The 19,845-nt window shown below is 47.5% G+C and overlaps 1 protein-coding gene across 1 annotated transcript in view; it reads right to left on the bottom strand.

The window, feature by feature from the left end:
- nfkb1 (nuclear factor of kappa light polypeptide gene enhancer in B-cells 1) overlaps positions 1-19,228 on the bottom strand; it is a 21,672-nt gene extending 2,444 nt beyond the window's left edge. The window contains exons 1-14 of the mRNA XM_076738981.1: positions 19,082-19,228; positions 18,032-18,075; positions 16,676-16,757; positions 14,033-14,073; positions 12,609-12,707; positions 5,701-5,852; positions 5,456-5,619; positions 4,907-5,065; positions 4,130-4,234; positions 2,586-2,677; positions 1,981-2,119; positions 529-684; positions 302-418; positions 1-5 (exon numbers count right to left, since the gene is read on the bottom strand). The exon at positions 1-5 is cut by the window's left edge and continues 151 nt beyond it. Coding sequence (XP_076595096.1) covers positions 1-5; positions 302-418; positions 529-684; positions 1,981-2,119; positions 2,586-2,677; positions 4,130-4,234; positions 4,907-5,065; positions 5,456-5,619; positions 5,701-5,852; positions 12,609-12,707; positions 14,033-14,073; positions 16,676-16,757; positions 18,032-18,070 — 1,350 coding nt within the window. The 5' untranslated portion in view covers positions 18,071-18,075; positions 19,082-19,228. The remainder of the gene's footprint in view (positions 6-301; positions 419-528; positions 685-1,980; positions 2,120-2,585; positions 2,678-4,129; positions 4,235-4,906; positions 5,066-5,455; positions 5,620-5,700; positions 5,853-12,608; positions 12,708-14,032; positions 14,074-16,675; positions 16,758-18,031; positions 18,076-19,081) is intronic.
- Positions 19,229-19,845: the final 617 nt, after the last annotated feature.

Raw genomic sequence — 19,845 nt, 5'->3', positions numbered from 1 at the left:
AGACGCTTTAACACAACGTTCATGTAATGTTAACAAAGTGAGCGTCACACTGCTGCCGTGTCACAGACTCACTGTGACCTCACACCGCCCGTCCTCCATCAGCTGTCTGATATTCTGGCCTCCTTTTGTCTCTGCCGCTGAGGCTTCCTGACATTTAAACTGAGAGCGACCTGCTGAAAAATGAGGCTGCGTCTCTTTTCACCGTTTAACAAACGTGACGTCACCTTCATAAAGCTAACGCCACGCTGCTTTGCTAATGTCAGCTAGCTGCAGAGAGCTCGTGCTTCCCCTTAATTCTCACCGTGTTTGATGCCTCCTCCTCCCAGACCAGCTGAGTATCCTGTGGAGAAACCTCCACCTCCTCCTCCTCCTCCTCCTCCTCCTCCATAGTTGTAGGTGGTGAAGCCTTGGAAGTAAGCTGGAGGCCAAATCAAACACACCCACAACATCAGCTGATGTCCAACCAGCCAACACGTTCTGACACGTTCAGGCGGTCAATGATTGTCTTTCTGCTCCTGCTCATTTTACCTCCTCCTCCTCCTCCTGCAGAGCCAGGTCCTCCTGCAGCAGGACCTCCTCCTCCCCCTCCTCGGTACAGACCTCCTCCTCCTCCTCCTCCATGACCACTGAAGTCCTGGAAGTTTGGCAACGTCTTCTGTCTCTTCCTCTGCACCTCCTCCTTATCTGAACACACACACACGCACAGAGTAGAAGATGTATATGAGCATGTGCACAGGTGAGCATCATTTTACCTGAACAGTGTGTTCAGCAGTGTGCATTGGGGCAGCGTTTACCTGCTCTGTCACTGTAGTTCACCTTAATGATTTTCTACTGTAACATTGATACACCTGAGTTTTCCCTTCTTACATCAAGGTGATCAAAGGGAACAAAAGTATCTCCAGTGGAAGGTGAAGGGTGGAGGCCTACCTATGATCTGGGGTGGTAGGTGAAGGTGGAGGCCTACCTATAATCTGGGGGTGGTGGGTGAAGGTGGAGGCCTACCTATGATCTGGGGGTGGTAGGTGAGGGTGGAGGCCTACCTATGATCTGGGGGTGGTAGGTGAAGGTGGAGGCCTACCTATGATCCTGGGGTGGTAGGTAGAGGCCTACCTATGATCTGGGGGTGGTAGGTGGAGGCCTACCTATGATCTGGGGGTGGTAGGTGAAGGTGGAGGCCTACCTATGATCTGGGGGTGGTAGGTGAAGGCCTACCTATGATCTGGGGGTGGTAGGTGAAGGTGGAGGCCTACCTATGATCTGGGGTGGTAGGTGAAGGGTGGAGGCCTACCTATGATCTGGGGGTGGTAGGTGAAGGTGGAGGCCTACCTATAATCTGGGGGTGGTGGGTGAAGGTGGAGGCCTACCTATGATCTGGGGGTGGTAGGTGAAGGTGGAGGCCTACCTATGATCTGGGGGTGGTAGGTGAAGGTGGAGGCCTACCTATGATCCTGGGGTGGTAGGTAGAGGCCTACCTATGATCTGGGGGTGGTAGGTGGAGGCCTACCTATGATCTGGGGGTGGTAGGTGAAGGTGGAGGCCTACCTATGATCTGGGGGTGGTAGGTGAAGGCCTACCTATGATCTGGGGGTGGTAGGTGAAGGTGGAGGCCTACCTATGATCTGGGGGTGGTAGGTGAAGGTGGAGGCCTACCTATGATCCTGGGGTGGTAGGTAGAGGCCTACCTATAATCTGGGGGTGGTAGGTGAAGGTGGAGGCCTACCTATGATCTGGGGGTGGTAGGTGAAGATGGAGGCCTACCTATGATCTGGGGGTGGTGGGTGAAGGTGGAGGCCTACCTATGATCTGGGGGTGGTAGGTGAAGGTGGAGGCCTACCTATGATCCTGGGGTGGTAGGTAGAGGCCTACCTATGATCTGGGGGTGGTAGGTGAAGGTGGAGGCCTACCTATGATCTGGGGGTGGTAGGTGAAGGTGGAGGCCTACCTATGATCTGGGGGTGGTAGGTGAAGGTGGAGGCCTACCTATGATCTGGGGGTGGTAGGTGAAGGGCTTGGGCTCGCTGGTCTCGTTGTCAGACCTCCTCTTCAGCTGGACGAACACTGACGTCGGTTTCTGCAGGTTCTGGTCTCGATACTTCGGAGTCTTGAACACGATGGCGAACTGATGGCAGACAACACATCGTCATGGTAACACTGCTACTATAAGTGTCTCTGTAGTACTACTGACTACTGTACTTCTACTACTACTAATACAACAAATAATGCTACTGGTACAACTACTGCAGAAACTACTGATTCTATTTTGAACTGTTACTGTTTACAGATTTTGCTGTTACTGCTACTACTACTGGTAGTGCTCATACTGGAACTACTGATACTGATAGTACTACTGATGCTTGATACTTAAACTACAACTAAAACCTACTGGCTCTGCTACCTGTGATAGTACTACTACCATTTCTAGAGAAGTGCTACAATTGATGAAGTCTTTCTACTTTTTCTACGAGTACTTCAGCACTACTCTCTGCTGCTACTACACGTAGTACTCCTGTATTAGAATGGAAAATGACTAACTAATATTACTTGTGTGACTACTACAAACTGTAGTACTCCTAACTTGTACTGACCTGTCTGTGAACGTCGGTTGGGGAAAAGTCTCCCAGAGCCTCCCAGGTCAACCCCGAGTCGTCTTCTTCATAGAACCGAACCTGGATGTCATCTGGAGCCCCACACACACACACACACACACACACACACACACACACACAGAATCTGTTTAAACCCTGTCCACAGAGAGATGCGGTCCTTGTTGGACTCGTCTCTCCGTCTCCTGGATTACTGGTTCTAGGTGTTTTCAGGTGGACTCTGCCGATGTGGGCGACACCTCAGTGGAGCTGCCGAACTTGAGGATCACAGTGACACCAGTCCAGATCGGCTGCTGGCTCTCGGCCAAAAACACAAAACAAAGAAGAAGCCAACGGGCCTGAGGACAAAAACCCTCACAGCCAGAACCGGTCTCTTCCTCCTGAGGGATTTGCATATCGAAGGGGAATTCCCTGAAGCTGGACTTCCTCCAGGAGAGCAACAACTGCTCCAACCAGGAAGAACAGTTCAGTCCCAGTTCCCACAGATCTTCTTCGGTGCACCGAAACAAAGCTTCAGAGGGGCAGTTCAAAGACGGCTTCAGTTCCTGTGCTTTACTACAATAAATATGCTAACGAGGACTTCAGAGTCATTACACCTCTGGACAGTTTTCAGTCCGTCTTAAACAAGGACCAGAGAACGCGACAGCGTGTCTGGATCTGGTTTCTATTCAGTTTCCTCTCTGCATGATAGAGTTTCAGCTTCATTTGTGGCTGAGGGGTGAACAGACGATGGTTTCTGGAAGTTCCTGAGTCCCTGCAGGACCACCACAGACTCCAGTGCGTCTTCACTGCAGAGCCTCCGAGGCCTGAAGACCACGAGCAGCCAGTGCTGGTTCTCAGCCTCGTTCGTGTTTTCTTCTTAAATGGTGAAGCCCTCCTCATCTTCACTTCAGAAAGACTCTCTTTAGACTGGACCATGTGACTCACCTGTTGCCAGGTGACCTGTTTTCTTTTTGCATTTCACAGCTTTCCTGAACTTTCCTGAATTGTGTTGCTGCATCAAATTCAACATGAGGATGTCATTTTCAAAACCAATGACATTTCTCCGTTTCAGCATTTGATTCTGAGTCTTTGTGCTGTTTTCAGGTAAATATGAGGTTTCAGCGTTTTGCAGATCATCACATTCTGTTTGAAACCAGGCTGTCTCATTCAGGCTGTGGTGGAGCTTCAGACCGTCCACAAACTGTGGTGTCTGCTGATAAAACCACTCACTGCCCCTTTAAACACGTGTGACCAGGCTGAAATGACAAAGCCTCCAGCAGGTGGCGACGTCAGCTGATAAACACCTGCACTCATGACATCACTGAGACATTGTGAGAGCAGACAAACTGTTAACGTCCGAACTGGAAATGCAGATGTTTCCATCCTGCCATCACGAGGAGAGAACGGCTGAATCAAAGCCGTCACTCTCTCTGCGCACTCACATGATCAGCGTTTGATGTCTGCTCGCGCTCCTCGGCGGTTTTATGTCTGAGTCTGTCCTGAACTGCAGAACGACTTAATGACCAGAGTTTGAAGGAGCTCACCTTTCTGGACTTTGTCACAGAGCAGGTAGACCTCCTCTCCTCCGCTCACACAGCCGGCAGTTCGGTCCATCCTCACGATCTTCAGGTTGGAGGCGTTTGGAGCCTCTGAGGAGAGAAAGAGAAGCAGAGCAGGTGAGCACTGACTCACAGGTGTGTTCACAGCGAGCTGACGCTTTCTCTCAATAAACATTTAATGTGACAGAACTGTACATGTCCTCTCTGACCCCGAGGACTTCAAGGACTCCTGGAACCTTCTGAAGGTTCTTATGAAGTTCTACAGATCAGAGCTGATGGACATCAAACACTGAAGTCATCTTCACAAAAAGCAAAAAAGTGTGCTTGTTCTGTCTCATATATTCATGTTGTGACCGTAATGAACACTGAACAAACAAAATCTCTCATCTGGAAAAACTTCTCAGCATGAAAAACTAAAATGTGTAGAGTCTGAATCTAAAGTGAAAGTGCAAAACGATCCTGAATTAACGACCAGGTTTCAGTCCTCTGACAGGAAGCTGCAGCGAGCGGAAACCAAAGCAGCAGGAAGAGGGAAATGAAACCAGGCGGCCTGACACCACTTCACCATAATCCTCAGCTCGAGAGTCGACCGTGGAGCTCAGTAACGTGGAGAGACTTCTGACCCCAGACCCGACATTACCCAACATCAGATTCAGCCTGATTGGACAGTTACTGTGCATCACGTTTCAGCAACCAGCACCGGTCCACGACAGTCCTGTGGATCAGGACTGGAAGCGTAACCGTCCCAGAGCTCAGACTCACTGCTGTCATAGATCGGCTCAGACACGACGGGCTCCAGCCGTCTGGAGAAACCGCCGTCACTGTCGGGGAGGAAGGCCGTGAACATGAGCCGAACAACGCTGAGGTCCATTTCTTTAGCCTGAAGGGACGCCGCGCTGCTGATCAAGCTGCGCTGGTGGTCTGAGGACGGGGGGGGGGGGGGGGGGGGGGATAAAAGGTTAATAATACAGACAAAAACAAAGGAAACGGTTTCACAAAGATGAGCAACATGTAAAGAAAGATCATTTTTAGCAAGTTTCCAGTCAGTCCTTTCAATGTTCACACACACACACACACACACGCGCACGTGCGCACGCACGCAGACACACACACACACACACGCACACACACACGCGCGCACACACACACACACACGCACACATGCACGCGCACACACGCACACACACACACGCACGCACACACACGCGCACACACACACACACACACACGCACACGCGCACACACACACACACACACACACACACACACATACACACACACATGCACGCACACACACTGAGCAGCACTGACCGCTCAGGTCCCGGGGGACTCGGACTTCCCCCTGCAGGACGTCGATCTCGCCGTGGATGGACACCCCACAGTTGTACCCCATCCTGACGGCCTCGATCATCCTCTCCTCCAGAGTCTTCGCCACGTTCTTCTTCGTCACGTGGAGGATGCCCAGGTTCGGAAAACTGACAGAAACACACCTGTGAGTCTCACACCTGACGCCTCTGCTGGACTGACTGAACAGCGTGTGTGTGTGTGCTGCAGACCTGATGGTGGAGTCTTTGGGCTGCAGGTCCACGATGCAGATCCCTTTGTCACACTGCTTCCCCACCAGACTGTGAGCGTGGAGCTGAGGGAGGGGGGTCAGCGCCGTCACCAGCTGCACCACCACCCGGGCCGGACCCTGGTAGTTGCTGACCTGAAAGACGCACACACAGCTCTCACACACCGCCTGTCAGCTCACACCTGAAGTGTCTCTGGTCAAGACGTCCAGACGTGAAATACTCGTCTCCACAGGCTGCTTTGACCTGCTGCGTCTCTGACGTCCAAATACAAAATCTGTCCTTTCAGCCTCAGTCTGAAGTTTGACTGAGTGGAGGAAAGCTCTCATCAACCATGACGCACATCAGTCACCTGCATGAAACAGATCTCACTTTATGTCTGACCTGCACCACAGTCACCTTGACCCTCCCTTTCAAGGGGTTCAGTCTGCCTGATTGGTCCACACCTGAGTTTGACTGAAAGCTTTCACACCTGAGTTTGACCAAAGAGGTTTAACTTTCAAAAGCAGGAGGCCTCAAACAGGACAAGCACGTCTGAAGGTGTGTTTCCAACAACGTGAAATCCAACAAAATGAGAAGCTGACACGAACATGAAAAACATGAGGAACATGAGGAACATGAGGAACATGAAGAAAATGAAGAACATGAAGAGCATGAAAAACATGAGGAACATGAGGAACATGAAGAGCAAGAAGAACACGAGGAACATGAGGAACATGAAGAGCATGAAGAGCATGAGGAACATGAAGAACATGAAGAGCACGAAGAACATGAGGAACATGAAGAACATGAGGAACATGAAGAGCATGAAGAACATGAGGAACATGAAGAACATGAAGACCATGAAGAACATGAAAAGCATGAAGAACATGAGGAACATGAGGAACATGAAGAACATGAAGACCATGAAGAGCATGAAGAACATGAGGAACATGAAGAACATGAGGAACATGAAGAACATGAAGAGCATGAAGAGCATGAAGTGCAGTTCAGATGGAAACGTTGTATTTTGTGCTGAATTAAATTTATTCTACAGATGGAGTAGATTATTTATCTATAGCTGGAATAGATTATTTATCTACAGCTGGAATAGATTATTTATCTATAGCTGGAGTAGATTATTTATCTATAGCTGGAGTAGATTATTTATCTATAGCTGGAGTAGATTATTTATCTATAGCTGGAATAGATTATTTATTCTACAGCTGGAGTTACTCTCATATGACACATGAAACATCTGAAGCAGATTTTAAGGCCACAGGTGTTTCTGATTAGACCTGCTCAGGTGTGAAGCTCAGCTGGGATTTACATGAGGTCATCGTGTTTTTGGAGGAAACCAGAGAAACCTGAGGTGCAGGAAAAGCTTTCATCTTGCAGCACACGATCATCGTTGTGTGAGTTGTTATGGTCTGTCTGTCACAGCGGGTGTGAAGAGCACGCTGGCTGAACAGTCTGCTGTGGAAAGTCTGAACTCTGAAGGTTGGATTGGACAGACGCTCCACAGATGACTCACACAGCAGGTTGGACTTTTTCTGCTTCTCAGTTTGTCTCTGCTGTGGTTCAGAGACACTTTCTCCAGCCGACACAGATGAGTCACAGCTTTCCCCATCACACGACGCCGAGAGGCTCACACAGGCTCAAACACCGACGGTATCACGTACAACAAGAGCAGAGACGTCTTTCATGGTCTTCAACCGAAAGACGTGAGAGGAACATACAGATTCATGCGTGTGAAGTCAAACTGTGCTTTCAGATTACTCTCATAATTTACACGGACAACATGAAACAACGCTGACCACGTTTGAGGACTGTCAAAGACAAACACCGAAGACGTGCAGTCGACCTCTGTGAAAGCAGAGCTTCATCATCAGCTCAGGTCGTCTGTCGCTCTTCACTGTGGACTGATGCTGGACAAGTCAGCAGCAACCTCAGAAAACCTACTTCCTGTCCCCATAGACCCCCACATCAAAACAACCAACTTTACAACTTCTGCTCCGACTGCAGCAATCACCTGACGTGGAGTGCACCAATCGGCAGCGTCCATCATGTCACACACGTTTCACCTCACTCCTCCAACAAGGTGTAGTATGCTGACGTAGCTGCAGAGGTCTGACTCGAGTGACGTCACTTGAGGACATGAGCCACTGAGGGCTTTACGCAGCTTGAAGTTCACGTGCAGCAGAGCTGGAAAACACCTGGAGTTCACCTTTATTCACGTGAGAACACGACGAAGTGCTCGACCACGACGGCCGCCACCACTGGATGCACATGGAGCGCACACAGGATACGGACGGTTATCTTCTGAGTCCTCGTTCTCAGACTGTGAGCTCCTGTCAGTGATGTCACTGATCACAGGTGTTGATTTTAAGTACTGTTGAACGCAGTGATCACAGTCCGTCTTTAACATCTGACTCATTTTTACTGATCATTTCCTCCATTAAAGACCAGCGAACCGCGGCTTCCACTGAAGGACACGCTGAGCTCTATGAATACGGGTTTACGCTGTCTCAGACACACAGGAAATCTGATTACAGATCAGTTTGGTTTGGATGTTTCCAGATCAGCAAACAGTTCCTGTCCTGAAACATCAGCTGGAACAAATGAAACTTTACAAACAGAAACTGAATGAGGAAGTTTGTAACTGCCTCATGAAGCCAGCAGAACTGCTGCAAAGCAAACGTTGACACCAGTTTATGTTCCTGAAACAGGAAATCTGACTGATTCTCTATTTTGATTCATTTTTTATGTTCATTGATCATCACTGTTCTCCTGCTGCTGGTTTTCTTTCTTTCTTTCTCTGAAGTGCCTCAAACTCATTTTCATGTCGTCTCATTGTCTTACTGGATTGTTTCTGAGCTGATTTACATGAAGGAAACAAGCCACAAAAAAACACAGACCCAAGTAACACTGTGTGTGTGTGTGTGTGTGTGTGTGTGTGTGTGTGTGCGCGCGCGTGTGTGTGTGCATGTGTGTGTGTGTGTGCATGTGTGCGTGTGTGTGTGTGCATGTGTGCGCGTGTGTGCACGTGTGTGCCTGTGTGTGTGTGCATGTGTGCGTGTGTATGTGTGTGCATGTGTGTGTGTGTGCATGTGTGCGTGTGTGTTTGCCTGCAGAAACGTTTGCAACTGCTGCAGCGAATAAAACCAGAGCCCACTTCCTCTTCCTGGTTCAGACAGCCAATCACAGCGCTCTGCCAGGCAAACGCAGTTCCTAGAAACACAGCGAGCGCTGGCGTCTGATGGTTTCCTGGCTCCGACACCTTCACGCTAATGTGTGCGGTCTCTGGTCGCCCCGGCAGGTCGGGACAGTCTGTATGTGACTCCGATCAAACACTGAACCTCACTGATCCTGACGCAGTAAAACAAACCGTCTGAGGCGTCTGCACATGTCACAGAGCTGCAAACATCTAGAAATGTGAGTCTGAGTATCACACCAGGACCCTCTCTCCTCAGGGCCCCCACTGTCCTAAAAAACCTTTACCGAGACACAAACCTGACCAAGAGCAACAGAGGACGGAACGCTCCTCAGGTCGGACCGACAGGAAACAGAACGTCCTGTCAGAGGAAATGACCAAAGATGACATTACAGCATGGACGGCCACAAAGACAGAACCACCACGAAGACAGAACCAGCATGAAGACAGACCCAGCATGAAGACAGAACCACCACGAAGACAGAACCAGCATGAAGACAGACCCAGCATGAAGACAGAACCACCACGAAGACAGAACCAGCATGAAGACAGAACCACCATGAAGACAGAACCACCACGAAGACAGAACCAACACGAAGACAGAACCAACACGAAGACAGAACTACCACGAAGACAGAACCCCCACGAAGACAGAACCACCACGAAGACAGAACTACCACGAAGACAGACCCAGCATGAAGACAGACCCAGCATGAAGACAGAACCAGCATGAAGACAGACCCAGCATGAAGACAGAACCAGCACGAAGACAGAACCACCACGAAGACAGAACCAGCATGAAGACAGACCCAGCATGAAGACAGAACCAGCATGAAGACAGACCCAGCATGAAGACAGAACCAGCATGAAGACAGACCCAGCATGAAGACAGAACCAGCATGAAGACAGAACCAGCATGAAGACAGAACCACCACGCAGACAGAACCAGCATGAAGACAGACCCAGCATGAAGACAGAACCACCACGAAGACAGAACCACCACGAAGACAGAACCGCCACGAAGACAGAACTGCCATGAAGACAGAACCAGCATGAAGACAGAACCAGCATGAAGACAGACCCACAGGCAGACTGTTAACCTCCATGAACGACGTGGATCCTGGACGTCGACACACAGAAATGAACTCTGACTCAGCTTCAATCGTTTTGTTCGGGCCCTTTTTCAACTTTCAGAAGGTGTGAAATGACTCATGGTGACTTTTAGAGGAGCTGGACAGGTGACAGCCAGGAGACACAGGTCAAGGCGCAGACGCAGGTCTCAATGTACACAAAATACTCCAAACATACTGACTGATACACGAGTTCATTCACTAGAAATGTACAAAAACGTCTCCCCTCACAGAAAGGAAGCAGCAGAAATAAGACAGGAGGTGAACACCACCTGAGAGCACCGCGCTCCTCTTCCACCTGAACGAGTCCACGCTGCAGTCCTGCAGACACACGCTCATATTATCAACACACCCCGAAACATCTCGGTCTCATCTGAAGGCCACGTGGCCCACCAGGTGTAGCACCGGCCTTCCATCGCACCTGACGCTCTGTGGCAGTCTGCGGCCGCGCCGAGCGACGCGCTGCGCACGGACAGCGAGGGGTTAAAACGTGTGGGCGTTTCTGTGCCAGAGTGGGCGCTCACACAGATATTACACCTGAGGATGAGCAGCTTTCATCTGAGAGCCGAAACTCGACGCCTTTCCAGCCTGTGACGCAACTCCACTTCCTTCTAATTACATGTGGGTGTCAGGTAGGAAATTCCCAACAGACATGAAACGCAGCAGAGGTGTGTGTGTGTGGGGGGGGGGGGGGTAGTATAAACCTGGACAGGTCCAGACCAGCAGAAGACTCTTCAAAGGCTTCTTTAACCCAGAATTCAACTGGTCTCTGCAGCGACGTTGGCTGATTTCTCAGATCTGGACCAAAGCTGCACTTTGTTATTTCAACAACACCAACGATGAGCAGCGACTTCTGATCAGTCTGGATTAAAACCTCGTGCTCCTGAAACCCTGCTGAATGAACCAAAGATTCGTCTGTTCACTGACGTCTGTTTCTAATCTCCAGCCGCTGCCTGATAATTAGATCTTTAATGACTCATCTCTGCTGCTGAATTCATTTCATTTCTTTGATCTTTGACCACACGAAGCACATTCAGTGTGAAACATCAGCGAGGCTTTATTTAACCAGACTGCCATTTCCAAATAATCCCACTCTAACTTCCTGGACGTTTCCTCAGAGGTAACTGTCATCTGATACTTCCAGTTCATCCCTTTGAATTAAGCACCACAGTAAACTTTGACAGTCAATGAATGATGAAACAATGTTGATACTGAGCAAAATCACAGAAATCTTCCAGATATGAGCGAACGACGTCTGATTAAACGTCCTCACTGAGAGGTCTGATGAGTCAGCACCATCACCATCACCATCACCATCACCATCATCGTAGTCGTCACACCGGTCCCAGCAGAACAACATGAGGGGCTTTCCCACTCAGCAGCATCAACACACAAACACGCCAAGAACAACATGAACGCCTCCATGTGACACAGAAAAAGACTTCCTGGATTGTTCTGATGATGTCATCACATCATCAACGTGTCACGAACACGGGCGAGAAATAAAACGATTATCTAAATGCAAACTCACGTCTTTGTCCAGAAGTTTGACACCTGTTTCACAGGGTCCAGGTAAGGTCCCAGGTGTTAGCCACGTCCAGTGTGTCAACAGTTTCCTGCCCTCAGTTCTTCAAAGCACCAAAGGTTCTGAGTTAAATGAACAGTAATGAACACGTTACGACACTAAGGAAGAACCTGTGTCGGGACGTGTCTAAAACCTGGATCCACCCGAATCAAACGCTGCACATATTTGTGTTCAGTGAGACAAAGAGTCAGGCGGCAGCAGGAATCTGGGGATTTCCCGTCTCCTCTGGTCTGGTCGGAACATGTGGGAGCCGAAGACGCCAAAGTAAACATCAACAGAAACAAGACGACGGGAACTCTGAGCCAGTCAGGGACTCGTTCACAGACCGCAGACAGAGGGACAGGGACAGCAGAGGACAGAGCAGACAGAGACTGACGGGATGGTATTCTGAGCGCTCTGAGGCCAACACTTCAGACTGGACCAAGGTACAGGAGCGCACCTGTGTCATCACTTCACGAGTCCAGCTCACCTCATCACCCCAACACAAGATCATCAGGATACAGCGACGTCTGATTTCTGCACGGCTCACAGGTGACGTCTGACAGGTGACGTCTGACAGGTGACGTCTGACAGGTGGCGTCCTGAGCAGCACTGACTTGACCAATAGCAAATAAATAAATCTTTCAAGAGCCTCCATGACATCATCAGCTCTTTCACTGTGACATCATTCAGAAACAAATGGAGGACAATCAGGACATGAGCTCACTACTGGGACAGAGGCTGGGACAGAAGCCGACCCCAGCGTGCTCACCACTTCACCCTGGAATGAAGTCTGAACGTCAGCTACCGTCAGTCCGGCCTTTCAACAGCCAACAGGTGAGTCAGGTTACTGTGACCCCCACAGGTGTGCAGCCGCAGGTGAACGTCTGTTACAGCCTGAAAGCTGAACTGAAGCTGTTTGACATGAACGTCTTTAATTCAGCACAGACGACGTACGACCTGATCAACGACGACGTGCGTCCTGATAGCACACAGGAAGTGATACCTTGACAGTGGGGTAGGTCTTCCTGTTCTTCTCACTGGAGGCTCCTGGTAGACCGCCATGAGACGGACCCTCACAGCCGTACCTGAACCTGAAGCCACGCTGCGACACAGAGAGAGAACACGGTCACATAAACACTATTAATGCTGCGTCATGTTTCAGGTCCTCTACATGTTATTAATGCTGCGTCATGTTCCAGGTCCTCTACATGTTATTAATGCTGCGTCATGTTCCAGGTCCTCTACATGTTATTAATGCTGCGTCATGTTTCAGGTCCTCTACATGTTATTAATGCTGCGTCATGTTCCAGGTCCTCTACATGTTATTAATGCTGCGTCATGTTTCAGGTCCTGTACATGTTATTAATGCCGTGTCATGTTCCAGGTCCTCTATATGTTATTAATGCTGCGTCATGTTGCAGGTCCTGTACATGTTATTAATGCTGCGTCATGTTCCAGGTCCTCTACATGTTATTAATGCCGCGTCATGTTCCAGGTCCTCTACATGTTATTAATGCTGCGTCATGTTCCAGGTCCTCTACATGTTATTAATGCTGCGTCATGTTTCAGGTCCTCTACATGTTATTAATGCTGCGTCATGTTCCAGGTCCTCTATATGTTATTAATGCTGCGTCATGTTGCAGGTCCTCTACATGTTGTTAATGCCGCGTCATGTTTCAGGTCCTCTACATGTTATTAATGCTGCGTCATGTTCCAGGTCCTCTATATGTTATTAATGCTGCGTCATGTTGCAGGTCCTCTACATGTTGTTAATGCCGCGTCATGTTTCAGGTCCTGTACATGTTATTAATGCTGCGTCATGTTCCAGGTCCTCTATATGTTATTAATGCTGCGTCATGTTGCAGGTCCTCTACATGTTGTTAATGCTGCGTCATGTTTCAGGTCCTGTACATGTTGTTAATGCCGCGTCATGTTTCAGGTCCTGTACATGTTATTAATGCTGCGTCATGTTCCAGGTCCTCTATATGTTATTAATGCTGCGTCATGTTTCAGGTCCTCTACATGTTGTTAATGCTGCGTCATGTTTCAGGTCCTGTACATGTTGTTAATGCCGCGTCATGTTTCAGGTCCTGTACATGTTATTAATGCTGCGTCATGTTCCAGGTCCTCTATATGTTATTAATGCTGCGTCATGTTTCAGGTCCTCTACATGTTGTTAATGCTGCGTCATGTTTCAGGTCCTGTACATGTTGTTAATGCCGCGTCATGTTTCAGGTCCTGTACATGTTATTAATGCCACGTCATGGTTCAGCTTTTACACTGGTCACTTGTCATTTCTTTGGTGACATTGTTTTAAAAACACATCGACCTCCCAGCAACAATTACTCTCCTCACATGTCGTCCAACATCATATGATTAGTCACATCACTGACTTCCTGTGATAATGAAATAGGAGGTGAGTCTTACCTGTTTGGGCTGCTCCACGATTTGTAGGAACGGTCCGTCCACTGGAACCACAGAGACACATTTTACATTTTTATAGAATCATTTCACTCAAGTTATTAGACACAGTGTGACAGAGACGAAACAAACGAGTTTGCTTGTATGTGTGTATGTGATCATTGTGTCTCTGTGTCTGTTGTCCTCTTGTCTCTGGTCTCTGTAGATCAGTGTGTCTCTGTGTCTGTTGTCCTCTTGTCTCTGGTCTCTGTAGATCAGTGTGTCTCTGTGTCTGTTGTCCTCTGGTCTCTGTAGATCAGTGTGTCTCTGTGTCTGTTGTCCTCTTGTCTCTGTAGATCAGTGTGTGATCCTTCACCATGTTTGTTTGGTCCAAAGCTCCACATTATCACATTATACTGCTGAATGTGACCTCTGACCTCGTCCACCACAGTCTGCTGTTAGTGATGAAGCTGCGACTGCTGATGAATAACATGTAAATGTGAAGAAGAGCGACTTTGCCTTCGTCCTCTGCTCCGTCTGTACTTCACAGTAACGTTTGTGGACTCAAACAGGGAAGTGAGAGCGGAGAGTCGACCCACACTCACCACAGATGACACACGTCACGAAACTCGTCTTTCACTTTACCTTCATCACATGGATTCAGAAGTATTATTACACACACACACGCGCACGCACGCGCACACACACACGCACACGCACGCACGCACACACACACACGCACACGCACGCACGCGCACACACACACACACACACACACAGAGTTTCTGAAGCAGGAAACCACAGCTGCTCCTCATGTTTATGATCGGAGCCCAAATATCAGCCACAGATTCTTCGGAAAGCTTTAATATTTCTCAGCTGTCAGTTTGAGCTTCTGATCGCTTCATTAGTGTTCAGTAACTAAGTACTGCACTGGAGTACACAGTTGAAGTATTTTCTCCTCATGCTACTTTCTTCTACTGCACCACATCTATCTGACAGCGTTAGTGACTTCACACGTTTTTACACTCACACGCATGAAGAGTCTCTAAACGTGACGTTTCATTATAAATGAAACTACCTGACAGCTCATCAAGCACAGATGAAAGGATGAGTCCATTAATCAATCAGCTGATTGACAGAAAGTGATCGACGATCTGTTGTTTTAATGGTTTATTGATCTCTGCTGTGGAATCATTGATGTTTGATTTGCTGCTTTTCCTCTCAATGATCTCAATGATCTGAATGTGTTTGGAATCATGTGGAGCTTTGGACTGTTTGGACCAAACAAACCTGGTGAAGGCGTCACTTTGGGCTCATCGTGACCTCATTTCTTTTCTTTGGACGTTTGGACGTTTGGACGTTGATTCTGGACGGACCTCAGAGAGGAAAATATCTTCAGAACCTTCAGTCACACTGAATCTGAAAATATCGGTTTCCACTGCTGACCATGTTAGTGAGCCTTCCAATCAGCACCTGCATGCACCTGTCCTTCACACCTGTCCTTCACACCTGTCCTTCACACCTGTACTTCATACCTGTCCTTCACACCTGTCCTTCACACCTGTACTTCATACCTGTACTTCACACCTGTACTTCATACCTGTCCTTCACACCTGTCCTTCACATCTGTCCTTCACACCTGTCATTCATACCTGTACTTCTCACCTGTCCCTCACATCTGTCCTTCACACCTGTACTTCATACCTGTCCTTCACACCTGTCCTTCACACCTGTACTTCATACCTGTCCTTCACACCTGTCCTTCACACCTGTACTTCATACCTGTCCTTCACACCTGTACTTCATACCTGTACTTCACACCTGTACTTCATACCTGTCCTTCACACCTGTCCTTCACATCTGTCCTTCACACCTGTCATTCATACCTGTACTTCTCACCTGTCCCTCACATCTGTCCTTCACATCTGTCCTTCACACCTGTACTTCATACCTGTCCTTCACACCTGTCCTTCACACCTGTACTTCATACCTGTCCTTCACACCTGTCCTTCACACCTGTACTTCATACCTGTCCTTCACACCTGTCCTTCACACCTGTACTTCTCACCTGTCCCTCACACCTGTCCTTCACATCTGTCCTTCACACCTGTCCTTCACACCTGTACTTCATACCTGTCCTTCACATCTGTCCTTCACACCTGTCCTTCACACCTGTACTTCTCACCTGTCCCTCACACCTGTCCCTCTGTGTCTTACAGACTGCACATCACTCTACAGGAGCCCGTCTGCTCAGCCGGCAGCTCCTTCCTCTCTGGTCTCGATCTCGAGCACACAGGCCTGATGTGGTTCAACAGAGGCACTTCATTAATACTCTGAAGTCCACCTTAAAACACCACACGTCTGCTGGAAGGAGACCTTAATTATCAGTGGACCAAACAGGTATTTCAGATTGTGAGCGCTGAGGAACAAAACCAAACTTTAATAAGAGTTTTGAAATCTGTCACAACAACAACGAGTCAGTCTGATATTTTAAGACAAAGGTGATAAAGTTATGATCTGAGATGACATTTGTCTTCATGGATGAATTACAACCACAAAGACAAAGAGAAACCGACGCACATGACCACGTAAAATCAACATCGGCCGCTGAACATCCAAATAAAGACATAGAGCTGCTGAGTGGCGAAGGTGTGGAGGCGTGACGCTCACCTGTCCGCAGGGACGACGTCTGAGACATCGCAGGAAAATGTGTGAACTCCCAGGACGGTTCCAACATGATATTGTCCAAAATCTGAAAGAAGTCACACATGAAGCCGGGACACGAACACACCAACAGCACAAACGATTCATGTTATCAGACGGTGTGTTAAAATCATTTCAATGCTCATATTCATTCATTTCTGCAGCACAGCCATGAAACGGCTCTCTAGTCCTGATCCAGGACCCTGATTCACAGCCTGACACACCTGGATCACCACACCTGGAACTGTTCAGTCATCCAGAGGCTCGGAAATGCTCGTTAGGCAAATAACTGACATCAGGTGGGTGTAAAGAAGCAAGAAAACAGCCTGATGTGCTTCAACTAAAAAGATTATTTTCATTATCAATTCATCTGCTGACGAGTTCCTCAATCAATCCCATAACACACGTAATGATTTCACACAGGCAGACTGACGTCCTTACAGGTTTCATCCAAAAAAGTCCAAAAACCCCAAAATATTCAGTTTATTATTGCGAATGACAGAGAATCAAATCCTGGAACCAGAGGACATTGAGCCTTTTCTTCTCAGAAAATAACTGATTACTTGATTAGCATTTTTTTCCCGTCTATCAGCTAATTAATACTTCAATCATCGCAGCTCTAGACTCTTCCATTATGCATATTACTGTATAATATGAAGGATTTTGCTCTTGTTTTTCCTCTTTCACATCTAAGGAAACGGAGTGCGACCCACAGTTCTCCCGCTCCTGTCCTCCCCTGCTATGTGTCACTGTCTTTTTGTGTTTCTTGGACGGGATGTAACTGAAATGGAATTTCTCCTTCGGGAGACTAATAAAGGCATTCTGATTCTGATTCTGATTCTGATTCTGAACAGACGCATACAGAGACTTGTAATTCAATAGTTTTGCTGTAGTTCAACTTATTGGCGCATGACTGATGCTCAGGTAACATCACATGATGTTACCTGAGCATCAGGTGTGGCTGAAAGCTCCAAAAGCTTTGAAGTGGACCTTTGAGCTTCGATTATTTGACTTCCTGATGGTCAAGAATGAACTTTCACCCTGAATCCATCGTACTTTTGATGAAGAGACACACGTCAGTCACAGTATGGATGGTTTCAAAGACTCTGCAGGAACACGATCCTGAATGAGTTTGTATTTCAACAATCTGAGCGAGTTTCAAATGTGTGTCTTCTGGTAGGGGGCCAATCAGGACAGAGCTATGTGATATGACAACAATACAGCAACATGGTGCTCATTATGCAGAAATGCTTCAGTCTTGTGTGGACACAGTTTTCACTGGCTGCTGTGCGGCACAAACTGTACAGCCACAGGTGACTTTACCTGGTTGCAAGTATGAAGGTAGTGGTCGTCTCCAGCCATCGTGTCTGCAAAGGTCAAACACAAGTATGAGACTCACAGACTACTCTTCATTTTATCATTCATCATGTATAATTTTACTTTTGAAAATACCTAAAATATTCAAAACAACAACAATCTCCTCTAACACTAAATGCTGCTTGGCTTGGCGTGCTCCCGCACCGGCGGCACATGAACGCGCCTGTGTGAATCTGCTAGCTTTCTGGCTAACAGCTAGCACTACCGGACTGCTTTTGTTGTTTATGTCGTTAAAGCGACCGTTTAAGAAATAGACAGCTATTATCAGCTAGCGTGTCTACAGCAGGACAGCAGTACAGTGCCTGTCTGATGTTTGGCTTCATGTCACAAAATGTCCTACAAGAGCTGGTGCAAACCGCTACCTGTGCTAGCTTACTGGGAGCTAGCCCTTAAGGTTCCTTATACAGAGAACGTAACACAGAACTCCGTTCAAAAATCTGACAGTTCAACAATTCTTCAATATTCACCTGAAGTTCTTGAACAGCAGGACGAACATTAATAAAAACTGCACTCAGATGAATCCAGTCCTGCTTTCGGCACGTGTAGAATCCACCTGACAGTTCACTTTAAATATAAGTTTCAGCTTTTTCTGTGGTTTGTCAGTTCACCCACACGGGCTTCTGCTGCCTCGAAAAGGAGGGCTGCGCTGAGAAATCTAACCAGTGAAGTTACAGTAGAAGTTCAAACTTCGACAGAAACATTGACTTCACGTTGGATTTATATGAGCAGAATTTACCAGTGGCTGTAAAATAAGCCGTTACTACTCATGTAAGACTTTCCTGTGTCCACTGACAGTAAAGAAAACTTTAAGTTCCCATTTTTAATATTGAGTTTGGTGTGACGTTCTCACTGTTACCTAGCTAATAAGGAAGTGAGTAGCACAACAAAGCAACAGTCGCGCTGCTGTAACGGGTCACGGTAACATTATGGTAATTAATGCAAATATACGGATGTGTAGTTATCTACTTTATGAGTGGATAGTTAACATGTTCTTACCTGGTTAGCTACGTCGGGTTAAAAGTCGGATTCTCAACATGAACTATGAGTGACAGTCCTCAGCCCACTTCACTTCAGTTGACTTGTGCGCATCATTTCGCCATGTCCATGCTGAACCAGTGGAGCCATTTACAACTTGGTTTAATTGGAGTGCGTCATGACGCGATACGACCGCGTCATTACAGTCAGCGAAGAGAAAATAATTTTAGTCTGACAGAATAAATTGATATTTATTCAGAACAAGCAGCAGCAAAGTCCTGCAGGTGACACCAAGCTTGTCTCAGTCGTTCATAAAGTTGATTTCCTTCCCCACTGGAAATTCCCTGTGACGTCCAGTTCAGCCAGAGAGGAGCTAAAACACGCTGAGGTCTCACTCTGCTGCCAAAAATATTTTAAACAACCTTTTAAAATGTGTCCCTTCTTTATATTACAGAGCAGGAACTGAACAGGTGTGTACACAGGTAACATGGACGGTCGATTTCATCATGAAAAGACACTTGTTTATATGTAGTTACAACCAGCATCTAAATTATCTGTTATTAGAGAAAGTCCTGCATTCAAAATTTTGCTGAAGTAAAAGTATTAACATTACAATATACTTGAAGTACCAACAGTAAAAGTACTCATTGTGCAGGATGGTTAGTTTCAGAATAGTAGCTATCTATAAATATAAGGAATATATAATTTATTGGATTGTAATTATTGATGCATTAATGTGTTGGTCACTTCAGTGTTGCAGCTGGTAAAGATGGGGCTTATTTTTA

Source organism: Chaetodon auriga, chromosome 9 (assembly GCF_051107435.1).
Source record: "Chaetodon auriga isolate fChaAug3 chromosome 9, fChaAug3.hap1, whole genome shotgun sequence".
Taxonomy (NCBI): domain Eukaryota; kingdom Metazoa; phylum Chordata; class Actinopteri; order Chaetodontiformes; family Chaetodontidae; genus Chaetodon; species Chaetodon auriga.
Note: the sequence above shows the minus strand (reverse complement) of the source record. Positions and strands in the feature narration are given on the sequence as shown.